This window comes from Gracilinanus agilis, chromosome 1, assembly GCF_016433145.1.
Source record: "Gracilinanus agilis isolate LMUSP501 chromosome 1, AgileGrace, whole genome shotgun sequence".
Classification (NCBI taxonomy): domain Eukaryota; kingdom Metazoa; phylum Chordata; class Mammalia; order Didelphimorphia; family Didelphidae; genus Gracilinanus; species Gracilinanus agilis.
The window spans coordinates 762,504,693-762,518,115 of record NC_058130.1 but is presented as its reverse complement, the minus strand read 5'-3'; the positions used below and the strand labels follow the sequence as shown (position 1 = coordinate 762,518,115).

Here is a 13,423-nt window from a genome sequence, read left to right as displayed (position 1 = left end):
ACTCTTATAAGCAGAAACCACTTTGTCTCTGGGGATGCTGAGGTCCAAGACAAGAGGAAAGGAAGGTGGTAGCCATCTCTGGCACCATTTGTTGACTTGTCATCTTGTTTTCACCCACTCTCTAGTGCTGGACATCAGTATGCTCTCCTCCCAGGATGTGGTGCGGATGCTGCTCTCCCTGCAGCCATTTCTCCAGGATGCCATTCAGAAGAAGCGAACAGGCAGGACCTGGGAGAATATCCAGCATGTGCAGGGACCCCTGACCTGGCAGCAGTTCCACAAGATGGCTGGACGTGGCACCTATGGTATGCTTGTTTTCTACTTTGAAGTCCTTTCCCTTATTATATTAGAAGTTGTTTCAGCCTCTTCATGTTTTCTAAATAGGTTGATAATGGCCCAATGTTTCCTTTAAAATCAGAGACTTAGATTTTTCCATCAACACTGAGTTATTCAATAAATGGTCTGAAGAATGCGTGCCCTGGCTATTTTTGTTCTTCAGGCTGAGGACAGAGTCTGGAGGTCTGGCCTCAGGCTTTTGCTAAACTGTGATCCTGGACAAGTCCCCAGGCTTCATCCTCTGTAAAATGGGGTTGATAAAGGCTGGTGGTCCCAGAGGTCTTGTGTGGCCCAAATGAGCTCATAAAGAGACAGTGCTAGGAATACCAGCCTCCTGTGGACATTTTACACTGTCTGGACCTCCTTCTTTTGTGGTCAGGATGAGATCTCCTTTGCTTAGGGAAAGTAAAGTAACAGAACTGAGGATTGGTTGGCCTAGTGGCAGCTGCCCATGCCCTTACTTCATTTGACCGTTATCAGCTTCTGGCAGATCTGATGCAGGGTTACAGCCCATGAGCTTGTCTGAAACAGTGAGCCCCAGACTACCCGGAAAACACATTTGAGCAGATTGGTGTCAATAACTTAATATGTTTCGTGATGTCCTACCCCACCAGGGTGTTCTGTAGACATGTAACATGCCAGGTGAAATAGGAAATATTTTGCTTAATGGCACGAAAAACTTTTTTTAATGAAAACAATATGATTGAATAGGCTTCATTTAAAAAAAAAATCTTAATTAAACACTGTGGTATAGCAGTATGAAAATGTGGGTCTGTTTATTTTGAGGATTGTTTGTAATAGCTACAAAAACCACCTCACCAGGTACATCCATCCAGATCGAAGGAGCTACATTATTGGTGGTGCTTATTAAATCATGATGCCTGTTTTTTAGTCCCATTAACCAATTAGATAAACATTTCTGTTGAAATTAGGGTTTGGATTTTTTCTGAGTATTCTCTTTGTGCAAAAGGAAATTTCCTCTCCCCTCTTTTCACTACATGTACCTGGCCTCAGTTTCTAGGCATGAGCCTGGAAGAGAGGACTCTTCCAGGGAAATCATTGGATAAATTTAGTCATGAGGGTAGAACAACAACCAGAAAAGTGGGGCAATGGAGTCTAGAATATTGTGAGACCAGGAGGGCAGGATGATCTTCCCCGGACTGTCCCCCAAGGGTGGTATAGACAAAATGGTTTCTGAGATGTGACATGTGAGAGTTAGTGGGTGGAGAAAGGATTTTATAAAAAGATTCGAAACAAGGAAGGCTCTCTCTCTACCTCTGGTGACTGGGCAAGAAGGTGGCTGCAGGAGCTTGCATTGAAAGCACCCACGTGGGGACTTAGATTAGGCTTAAATCTCTTCTATTTCTACCTATTTCTCATCCTTTATCTATCTAAGTAATTCTAATAAACTTTATAAAATTCTAAGGACCAGTCTCTTAATTTTAATCTTTACATTTTACAACAGTGACCGATATGGAAGTATGTTTTACATGATAGTACATATATAATTTTGTTCAAAATACTTACTCCATGAAGGGGGAGGGAAGGAAAGGAGGGAGACAATTTGGACCTTAGAATTTCAGAAAACTTTTAAGGGAAATTGTTATTGCATGTAATTGGGAAAATAAAATATCTTTCAATAAAAGGAAAAGAAAAGAAAAAAAGAAAAGAAATTAAGACAATCCATTTCCATCTTCTTTGATGTTAATTAGTTGTTCTTCCAAATTAACCAGAATGTGTTACATTTTAATATTTATAACAAATAGAATCAGATCTGATACCAGCAGAGGCCTAAGAGGTCATTCTACCCAACCTCCTCATTTTATAGGGGTAGCACTTAAGGGTCAGTGGGAGGCAAGGTGACTTAACCAATGACACCTGGGCAATAAGGATCAGAGGCAGAATTCAAACTCGGATTCCACACCTACATTGTCTTTCCTCTGTTCTATGCGATTTCAAGAATCCCTGGAACTCTTCCTATAGAAGATTTTTTTGTTTCTAACCGTTTTCCAAATTTATTTTTAAAGCATCCAGGTTTAAAAGTTTGCATAGTTGACAGGCACATGATTTTCACTAGCAAAAGCTCAGTTTTTACATTTCCAACATAGTTCACTATCAATAGTAATGCATATATGTTACTATGTCAAATAATCTTCTTGATAATATTGCTGGGTGACATTGTTAGCCCTAGTGAGGTTCCTCTTGACTTTGCCTCCTCAAGTAGCTGCTGAAGAGAACTCTTGTGCAAGGAGGTTTGATCAGCCTGGTGCATTTTCATTAACTGGGTTTGTCTCCTCTTCCTTCAGGCAGTCTCTGCAGGAATCTTTTTAAGCCCCTTTTTGGGGCTCACTATGAAGATTAGATATGATCACATTTGTAAAGCACTTAGTATGGTGCCTGGTATGCAGTAGGTGCTATGTAAATGTTCATCTCCTTTCTACCTACTTTCTAAGCTGCCTCCCCAAAGGAGAGACACTTTGTAAAAAGGACAAGATGGAATGTAGCTGTAACATATGTCAGCATTATTCTGGGCTGACCTCAGCAGTACATTTCCAGTTGGCCAACTTTGAGTGCAGGACTCACTTCTGCTTGGACTTACTGAGCCATTATTCTGTCTTTTTAGGCTCAGAAGAGTCCCCGGAGCCCTTACCCATCCCCACTCTGCTGGTGGGCTACGACAAGGACTTCCTGACAATTTCACCATTCTCCTTGCCATTTTGGGAGAGGCTCTTGTTAGAACCCTATGGGGGCCACCGAGATGTTGCTTATATTGTGGTGTGTCCAGAAAATGAGGCCTTGCTCGAAGGAGCCAAAACTTTCTTCAGGGACTTGAGTGCTGTGTACGAGGTAAGAAAAAGATGTTTTGATAATGAATTTCACGCCAGGAATTCCTCTTTGCATTCCATAATTCTGTTTCAAGTGGTAGCTAAATAGGAGTTGATTTGTTTTCTTCAAGGAGGCTACAATAAAATTCTGGAAGTAGTTGATGGATTGGGGGAGAGGAAAAAATAGACCATTTAGGTTGCATAAATTATTTGCTTGCTCATCAGTGAACGAGTGTCTTGACTTTAATATTTCATTAGCTCAGGAAAGGCCCCTCTAATCTAGTCTTGCCAATAACTTTCTTTAATTTACTTGCCCAAGACTTTTTTAAAAAATCCATTCACCTCCCCAGGTAATAGTAAAATAAATAAAATGCCCATTCTTTCCTATTCCTTGAGCTTAAATTCTTACTCTCTGGGGATAGGGCATGACAAGTAACTGGCATTTTGGAAAGCAGGCATCTCAAAAGAAGTTCTACTCAAACTCTATCCTCCTAATGGGGCACAATTCCGGCAATTAAACTTCATAAAAGCAGCAGCAGGTTAATGGTAAAACCAGAATGAAGAGAGACATTGGCCTTGTCATGTTCCCAATATGAAAGAATGTTGAATGACAGACAAATGCCTTTCTTATGTTTTTATTTTGATACTATACTTCTCTTGATGGGTTAGTTTTAGCTGGCAGTAGCTTTTTTAGAAAAGAAAATAAGTTTTTTAAAAACAGTTTTCCTAATTATGTTTATGCTGCATTCTTAGTATTCTTTAAAAAATTAAAGTGGTACTCCTTTCCTCTGCAATAATGATGGGAGCCCTTCACTCATGTCCCCATCAGCTCTGTTCCCCCTCAGGGTAGAGATGTTAACACTGGGTCTTGAAGGCCCTGGCAGTGGAATAAATCCTCCATGTTGTACTGGATAATAGGGGACACTATGCACAGAGTGTTGGACTGGGAATCAGGAAGACCAGACTTCAGATCCTGCCTCAGATGATTACTAGCTGTGTCACCCTGAGTACATCAGTTACCCACCACTTGCCTCAGTTTCCTCAACTGCAAAATGAGGATACTAATAGAACCTACCTTTCAGAGTTGTTGGGAGGATGAAATAAGATAATATTTGTAAAGTTCTTAGCACAGAGCCTGGCACCTCATAAATAATATATAAATACTAGCTATTTCCAAGCTGCAAAAACTTCAAGTAGAGACTGGGGGTGGGGTTGGGCAGGTGAGGTGTCCCTGTCTTCTAAACACTGGGCAGCTGCTTTTTGAGAGTTCTACAACCAGCTTATTCCTAGGTTCTGGGAGAGTTAGAATCTGCATGGGTAGAAGGATGCTCACACCAAGGAAATGGCACACCCTGAAAGGACAGGTGCATACAGGACTTCAGCCTAGGACAGTGATGGGCAAACTAAGGCCCATGGGCCAGATGCGGCCCCCTGAAATGTTCTATTGGACCCCTCGACATTATTCCTAATCTGATGGATACAATAAAATGAAACTTCGAAGAGTTGCCTTAGAAACAGACTGGCAGATGAGCATTTCCTTTCCTTTGGCCCCCTCTTGAAAAAGTTTGCCCATCACTGGCCTAGGAGATCTGGTCCTTGAGGATGATTCTGAAACCAGCACCAAACCAATCCATCCATCAGTCACTAAACCTTGGTCAGGCACATCCTATGTGCCAAGCATGAGAGACACACTCTCCAGGTGGTTATGTCCTAGTGGGAAAGAAGAAGCAGATATGGGATATAAACAAGGAGAATAAAGATGAGGACAAAGAAGTACAATGCCTCGTGGTTTGGGATGAGCGGGTGGGATGAGCCACTGATGGGACCAGAAAAGACTTCTTAGAGCAGCAGGTGCTTCTTGAGGCACATTTTGAAGAAGTGAGAGATGCTGTGAGGGGGAGGTCAGGAGGACATGATGACAAAGATGGGTGAGAAGCAGAATGTGGACCAGTTTTGCAGAATCCCAGAGTTTTGGGGGGAAATCATGGACATTGAGATTGACTAGATGGTTTATGGCCATGTTAGGGCCAGGGGGAAGGACTTTGCAGGCTAAACAGAGCCGTTTTTATTTGATCTTAGCAGCAACAAGGGGGAATTGTTTATTGAGCAAGAGGATGGCATGGTCAGATCTGCTCTGAGGAAAATCTCTTTGGCAGAGGATAGCAGATGGACCAGCAAGCAGACTGTTGCAACAATCTGGGGAGAAGTGAGGAGGGTCTGAACTAAGATGGGAAGGAGGCAAAGGAGAGAGAGGACCACATTGGGGAGCTGGGGTCTGGGCTCAGGGGAGGCGCCTCTAACAGAAGTGGAGAAGTTCGAAAGACCTTAGATTATTGGCTTCAGAGGCACATTCGTTCTCCCCCTTTCAATATTTGCATTTTCTGGGCTGGAAAAACTGAGTGAGGAGAAAACACAGGCTGTCTGATGGCTACATAGGGCTGTATAGTCACCATCCTCTGGAAGCAAAAAATTTGCCAGTTTTTTTTTTTTTGTTTGTTTGTTTGTTTGTTTGTTTGTTTTTGAAAGCATGATGGTGAGAAGCAAGCTCAGATTATGTTGATGAGAAGTTCTTGAAACTCTTCTTTTCAAGATGAAACTGGTTTTTCTAGTACTTGCTGAGGGCTAGTCTTGAATTCTGGAAGAACAAATACCAAGACAGAACACTGAGCCTGGTATCAGGGAGGCTTGAGCTGGTCCAGTCCAGCCCTGGACATTTCCTAGCTGTATGACTGGCAGGTCCCTGTGTGCCTCACTTTCCTGGGTTGTAAGGTGGGGCTCACAGCAGCCTCTACTTCCCAGGATTGCTGAGAGGGAAGTGAGGGGTACGGTGAGCCTTGAAGCGCCTCAGGACCAGCTGTGGCTGCTCTCTGCTCCCACGGGCTGCCGGCCACTCATGGCTCTTCCCATGTGTCTAGATGTGCAGGCTGGGGCAGCACAAACCCATCTGCAGAGGGCTCCGGGACGGGATCATGCGTGTGGGGAAGACGGTGACAGCCAAGCTGGCCGACGAGCTGGTGAGCGAGTGGTTCAGCCAGCCCTGGAGCAGTGAGGACAGCGACAATCATTCCAGACTGAGGCTTTATGCCCAGGTCTGCCGCCACCACCTCGGTGAGTGAGCCTGGGGCTGGAGGAGGGGAGGGAGGCTCCATCCCACCGTGCCCGTGCTGACCCGCGGAGGCATCAGGGCCTGGGCCTTGGGTTCTAATCCTGCCTGCCATTTAGCTGGGTGGGCTCCGGCCCTTCGTATCCCCTTTCTTGAACTGCGCAGTGAAGGAGGGCCCTGCCAGCCCATAATCCTGCTCTTCCACAAGTGGACTATGTCCAGCATCTATCTCAGTGCTCTGGACACAGGTTTGGGGAGGCTCCCAAAATGCTCTGAAGTCTCTGGCTGTCCGTGCTTATATGAGGGCGAATGAGGGATCCTCTGAGCAGCTGCCTGCTAACGAGACACAGCCGGGCTTACAGAGCTGAGCCCCCAAAGGGCCCGGGGCCTGCTCCCACGTGTGAGCGCCCCAAACAAGCGCAGACCTTGAGCCCTGCCAGGCACTTTGATGGTGCAGCATGTGGGTGGGCGCCGTTGTTTGGTCTTCTCCATGAAGACCTGAGGAATAGATGCAGGCCCCCCGGAGCGTAGCCTTCTCCCCCAGGCGCCCCTTCCACTTGGGCTTGTGGGGTGGTGGCTGCGCGCGGGCCGGGGGCTTTGGGCTCCATTAACCTCGTTCTCCATGCTCTTTAGCACCTTATTTAGCCACTCTGCAGCTGGATAGCAGCCTGCTGCTTCCACCCAAGTACCCCAGCTCACCCCCAGCAGCAGGAGCAGCGGCAGCGGCGGCAGCACAGACCCCGGCTGCCCCTGGGAGCGCAGGACCCGGGGCTTCAAATCCTTCTGGACCCGGAGCTCCGCCGGCCGGCACCTCCAGCAGCAGCTCGGGTGGTCCTTCTGTGAGTGCCGGCTCCTCTGGGGCTGGTGCGACCCCAGGAAGCGCGGCCTCTTCTTCAGGCCTCAGCGGCGGCCCAGGACAGACCCCCAGCACCGGGACGGGCACAACAGACAGGGCACAGAGCAGCCTGGGCTCGGGAGGGGAGGCAGAACCTGGACAGAACTCCTCTCAACAGCCCCCACCTGAAGGCCCAGACAGGTAGGGCATTTTTGGAATTCATCCAGGTATCCTCCCCTCTTCCTCTTTCTCTTCTTTATGGGTTACCAACATCCAGCTTTCTCTGAAAATAAAATCCTCTTTTTCTGCTTCCCCTGAAAACCTCCTCTTGGGATGCTGAAGGCGCAGCCTGAGAGAAAGAGACCCCTTTAGCACGGTCTCCACCTGCCTGCTCAGCTCGTCTGGCAGGTTATGCAGAATGGGAGGAGGGCCCTGGACCCCTTAAACATCCACATGTCCTTGTCTTCTATAGCCTTGAATGCCCTCAGACTCAGAGAAAGAAGATTTTGGGGGTTTTTGTTTTGTTCTAGTTTCATTTTGTTTTGAAAGAGCTTTAATCAGTCTAATGACTTCTGGCCCTTTACTTGGCTTTCTTCTATTTAACCCATTCAGACCCTGATGGTTGATTTTGATGCCTTTTGGTGCCAGATTTACTCTCCAAACAATGTCGAGTAAACAAGTGCTTTTCCTTTATTTTTGCTGTGTTACTTTTGACTCGATGCCTTTTGTGTTAGGATTTTTGCTAACCTGTTCTTAATTCTCCCAAGCTTTGAAAAACAGGAAGGTTACTTTGCCACTGTATGTGCTTCTAACAGTTGCTCTCTCTCTAGTGTCACAGAAAGGGAAAGGATAGGGATTCCCACGGAACCAGAATCGGCCGACAGCCAGGCCTACCCACCGGCCGTGGTCATCTACATGGTGGATCCCTTTACCTACACTGCAGAGGATGAGTCCACGTCCGCAAACTTCTGGCTGCTCAGTCTGATGCGCTGTTACACAGAGATGCTGGATAACTTACCTGAGAATATGAGAAACTCTTTCATTCTCCAAGTAATTTTTTCTCTTTTCTGAATAGTCCAATCTCTAAATACTTAGACACTGGTATTAAACAAGCTGGAGTAGATGCTTCCCAAAGAGCTGCTTTAATGGGCTTTCCTAAAATCCCCCCCATTCGGGTCCTCTGTGACTGATCCCAGAAGCTTGTTAGCTTTCAGGAGCACTTAGGGTAGAACAGCCAAGCAAATTATTGCCAGCTGATTTGTGTTGAAGAAAAATAGATGAGCGTGTTCTTTTAAAGGATTTTGAGGCATGCTGCAAATTCAACCCTAAACAAGAGGAAGTAGTGCAGTGCCCGAGTGGCTCTGGTTCTGCCTCATTGAGGGAAAGGATGTTGTCCAGGGGCAGGGTAGGAACGTGGTGAGCATCTGCTGCACATTTACCAGAAGGTTCAGGGGGTTCTGCCTCAGGAAAGAATTAGTTCTATAAGAATAGAAATTGTTCTTTGCTTTGGGGTACACACATTGAGGGACTGTCAGACTCAAAGCCAACTTGGTCTTTCCTGAGACAATTGAGAATCAGTAGAGTTTCATTTCCAGCCTGGATTCTGTCTAGCCCATTCCGGCTTCAGTGTTTCTGATCTGAATTCTTTGCCTGTGTGTACCCAGATTGTGCCTTGCCAGTACATGCTGCAGACAATGAAGGATGAACAAGTTTTCTACATTCAGCACTTGAAGTCCATGGCATTCTCAGTGTACTGCCAGTGCAGGCGGCCTCTACCCACCCAGATCCACATTAAATCTCTCACAGGCTTCGGACCGGCAGCCAGCATTGAGATGACCCTGAAGAACCCTGAGGTCAGTACTTGGAAGAGATTTTGCAAATGGTGACTCTGGTTGGCGGACTGCATCATGGTTTGAGTGATGATGTAATTTTAGCTTTTGCTGAAACCAACCAGATTTCTTAAACTCACAATGTAAAACAAAAGGATTATTTCCTGTAAATTAAAACATTTTTTGAAAAATGTGAGCATTTCTGTCATTCCAACCTTTAAGAGATAAGTATCTTTCACCTTGCTAATATCCCATATTTTTCTTTATTCATTGAGACCCTTATTTCCTTTACTTCCTGAAGCTGAATTATGCCTTTTATTAATTATTCCTGTTTGTCTTTTCCCATGTCTTATACCTCCCTGTGATATGATAGGTTTATAATATGAAAACTGATAGGTTTAAAATTTAAAAAAAAAATTTTTTTTTTAAAAAACCCTTACCTTCTACCTAAGAATCAATACTATGTATGAGCTCCAAGGCAGAAGAGTGGTAAGGGTAGGCAATGGGGGTTAAGTGACTTGCCCAGGATCACACAGCTAGGAAGTGTCTGAGGCCAGATTTGAACCCAGGACCTCCCGTCTCTAGGCCTGGCTCTCCATCCACTGAGTCACCATGTTGCCCCTCACTGATAAGTTTTTGTTGTATTCCTCTGTATGCAAGATATGTGCACATCTCCCTGTGCTCACTCAGGCTCTGTGTCCCCAGCCATATGTAGGGCCGTGCCCAGGGCATTTGTGCCTCTCACTTTTTCACAGCCCACTTCCTGTATGCATATGCAGTGTTAAATGAGAAAGATACATAGAAAGTGGTATCTCCTGTATCCAAACTAGTTTTGTTTGTGTGTGTGTGTGTGTGTGTGTGTGTGTGTGTGTGTGTGTGTTTTTCTTTAATAAGGAATATTTTTGCACCTGGTTTGTGGCTCTGTTTACCTTGCCTTTGTGTATTCTTGTTCTGAAAGACTTAGACAAAGAATGTTTTCCACCTCCAGAGAAAGAACTGGTGGATCTGGAATGCAGATCAACACATGATTTTTCACTGTAGTTTATTTGGTTTTATTTATATTGTATTGTTTATGTAGTTATTGTTCCACGTGGTGAGTTTAAAGACTGAATCTTCCTGAACTTCTATTAAGAAACTTTCTCTTATAGACTCTGTGAATGAAGTTTGCTCCATTCACCTCCAGGCCTCAGGCCCTTTAACACTCGGCTGAGGGTGAAGATCTACCTGGAATAATTAGTGAGATAGATTCTTACTTTCTTCCTCTCTCATGTAAATAAAACTTCCATAAAAGTCAATTTTGATTTGAGATTATTCTTAATTGAGGATTGATAATAGTTCAATCTTCTGGCAACCATCTTTAATATACTGAACCCATAAAACCCCTTGTTCACCCTTACATTATATGGTTATAGTTTATATTGTATTGTAGTATATTTATTTATATATATATTCCATGCCATATTTGAAAATAGGATTTTCTCTACTTAGCTAAAAGTCCCTTCTTCACTTACCCTTTATCAGGCCAGAATCAACAAACTTTCACTAGCAGCATTGGGTCCACTTCTAAATTTACTGTGTAATAGAAACATTTACTAACTTTACATTTCACTTTCCCAAAAAATTGTATATCCTTAAGGTGTCAGTGTGGTGCAGTGGGAAGAGTCTGGGGTTCTATGTCTGAAGATCCCTTAATCTTTCTGGGCCTTTATTCCTTCACCATAAAGGAGAGGGTGAGGTGACCTCTTAGGGCCCTTCCTTCTCCAAATCCTATGGGGACCCTCTACTCAAAATAAATCTTTGAAAAGATTGACAATTTTTTTATTTTGTAAAAATATTTTATTTTACCAATTTCATGTAATAACAGTTTTCTACCTAAGTTTTCTAAAGTTCTATGATCCAAATTGCCTTCTTCCCTCTCTTCCTTGCCCCTCCCAGAGATGGTAAACAATTTGATCCGGGTTTTACATAACTTTTCCATATTGTTCATTCTTGTAAGAGAAAAATCATATAAAACCAAAGACCCAAATAAAAACCCAAATAAACTACATTTCAAATAAATATGAAAAATCATATGTGTTGATCTGCATTCCAACTCCACTGGTTCTTTCTTTGGAGGTGGATAGCATTCTTTGTCTAAGTCCTTCAAAACAAGATAGACAATTTCTGACTTTAAATCTGGTCATGTGTAATACTAATTGTTTCTCTCTTCAGCATGTATGTGATGTTTTGTAAGCAGCCAGTTTAGAAGTGAAATAGTCTCCCTCATGCTTGTTTCAGTTAGTTGATCAAGAAACACTTATTTAACACCTACTCTGCACCAGTCACTGTGGAAAAAAGAGCAGCAAGAGACTGTCAGTTCCCTGGAGGAGAACACAGTCAGCATCCAAAAGGCTCTGTACAAGCAATCTGTGGGCAGGATATAGATCATGAACAGAGGGAAGGCACTAATATTCAAGGTGATCATCTTGAATGGAGAATCTTAGTTGGGACTTGAGGGAAGCCAGGAGAGGGAGATGAAGATGAAAAGAATTCTCCCAATAGGCTGAGTAAAATGACATGTACACTTTATAAAATGTTTTAGTTCTAATGTTTTTTTTAAAAAGTACAATTTCCAGAATTTGCTACTGGTCAATTTATCTTATTCTCAAGGTGTTTGGATTTCTTACTCTGATGAGCAGCTTATCTATTGTGTCATTCAGGTCTATAATTGTTTAAAAGAGCTCAGAGACTTATTAGAGAAATATTATTAATTCCAGCCTTTCTTAACAAGCCTGGAATCCGCTTGATCTTAGCCAAAAAGATGCACAGTGAGGTCAGTTCACCAATTCTCCCTGCTCATTCTGCACGGCACTTCCTGCAACTCAGTGGTTTTAGTTGGTGTTCTGTTTATAATGCTCATTAATCCACACGACTGTCTTTTGTTCAGAAATCTACTTGTCATCTTTAGACAAATTTAATGTATGAAAATCTGGAGTTGTAAAACAGAAATATGGAGTTGATCAAATTTTACTTACCATCCAATGTCCTTCAGAAGTGAAATTTCCTGTGTCTATAAATGTTCATTCATTAAAATTTGCTCTGCATATGACTTCTCCAGACCACAGCCACTGAACAACTACAGTATAGCAGAGTTGGCCTCCTTAATCCGCTTATGCAGCCCCCAAGTGTCCTTTCTGATGACCCTCCCCAACCCCCAATTTGGCTGTCACTGTTTCCTTCCCTGTCTCCATAGACATCAGGAATTTCCATAGAATTCAGTACAATCTGAGTCTGGTCAGCTCTGACAATCATGGAACAGCTCTGCTTGTACCAATACCTATAAAATGACTGGACATTCCACTTCCTTTGCTCTCTGCCCTCCTTGAGTTTGCTCTCTGTTAGCCCAGGGGTCTGATGTGAATTCGGATCAGGAAAAGATCATGAGCAACAAGAGCCTGATATTTCCCAAGACATTTGGGCAAAGATTCACCTTTTTATCATTCCCTAAAATGTCAGGATCTCAGTAAATTCTGTTTATCCTTTTAACTTTTCCTAAGAAAAGGAGGGATGTCGAAAGCTATATAGGAAAAAGAGAAAATTCTTCCTTGTTTTGATTTTACAAATCTTCTTTTTGGTAATCATAGACAAATCCCAGCACATGGGGTACCACCAGGCCTTTGCTGATCCCTCTGATGACCAAAATCAAGGTTTTACAGATAACGCTCTTTAGTGTATTGGATTGCCATGAGGCCATGTTAGGAAGATCTCTGAATGACTTCTAACATAGTTACTTCTCACATTTCCATTCTGTTGGAAGCCCTTCACCTATCAGAGGGTACCCTTCTTAACATACTCTGAGGCTTGGTTAAAGGATAATGATTCCATGCTCTGAACAGAACTGAGGAGTGCTTGGTGGAGGCTTTTGCTACATCATTGAAATCTGCGACTTACAGGGTTGATGCTTTAAAATGCCACATTCTCTCTTTTTATAGAATTTCAAATTTTTGGCATGTTCTTTTTTAAAAAAAACAAACCTCAATTAACAGTAGGATTGTGGCAGGCCTGCCTTACTTTAGTCTTCAGAGGCTTGCAATCTGATTTCAAAATTACAATCCTGACATATAATGCTATTTAAGTTAAATGATATTTGTGGTCTGGAACAAATCATGTGTTCTATTTTATAAAAATATAAATATTTATAATAAATATAAATGAAGATGACAACTATACTTTTACAATCTGTCATAGTTAAGCAATTACTTTAAGTTATTTGACTTCAGTTACAATTAATGCTTTGAATTCTTAGGTTTCTTTTTTAAGTAGCTATTTTATTAAATAAGGAAGTATTGATTTTGATTGGGTTTTCTAGTTAGTATCACTTAGGAGATCCTCTTGCCCTTGCCAGTGTCATTATTTACATAGTAACATAGAGTTCTGCACAACCTTTTAGTCTTCATCTCTTTGGGTATGATCATGTGCTTTTTTTGTAATGTTATGGGCTGGCTCTGTGCTGATA

At 43.1% G+C, this 13,423-nt stretch overlaps 1 protein-coding gene across 1 annotated transcript in view; it reads left to right on the top strand.

Annotated features, from left to right (window-relative positions):
- MED13L (mediator complex subunit 13L) overlaps positions 1-13,423 on the top strand; it is a 425,714-nt gene that overhangs the window by 393,435 nt on the left and 18,856 nt on the right. The window contains exons 18-23 of the mRNA XM_044673746.1: positions 126-305; positions 2,960-3,183; positions 6,077-6,269; positions 6,898-7,300; positions 7,930-8,149; positions 8,764-8,952. Coding sequence (XP_044529681.1) covers positions 126-305; positions 2,960-3,183; positions 6,077-6,269; positions 6,898-7,300; positions 7,930-8,149; positions 8,764-8,952 — 1,409 coding nt within the window. The remainder of the gene's footprint in view (positions 1-125; positions 306-2,959; positions 3,184-6,076; positions 6,270-6,897; positions 7,301-7,929; positions 8,150-8,763; positions 8,953-13,423) is intronic.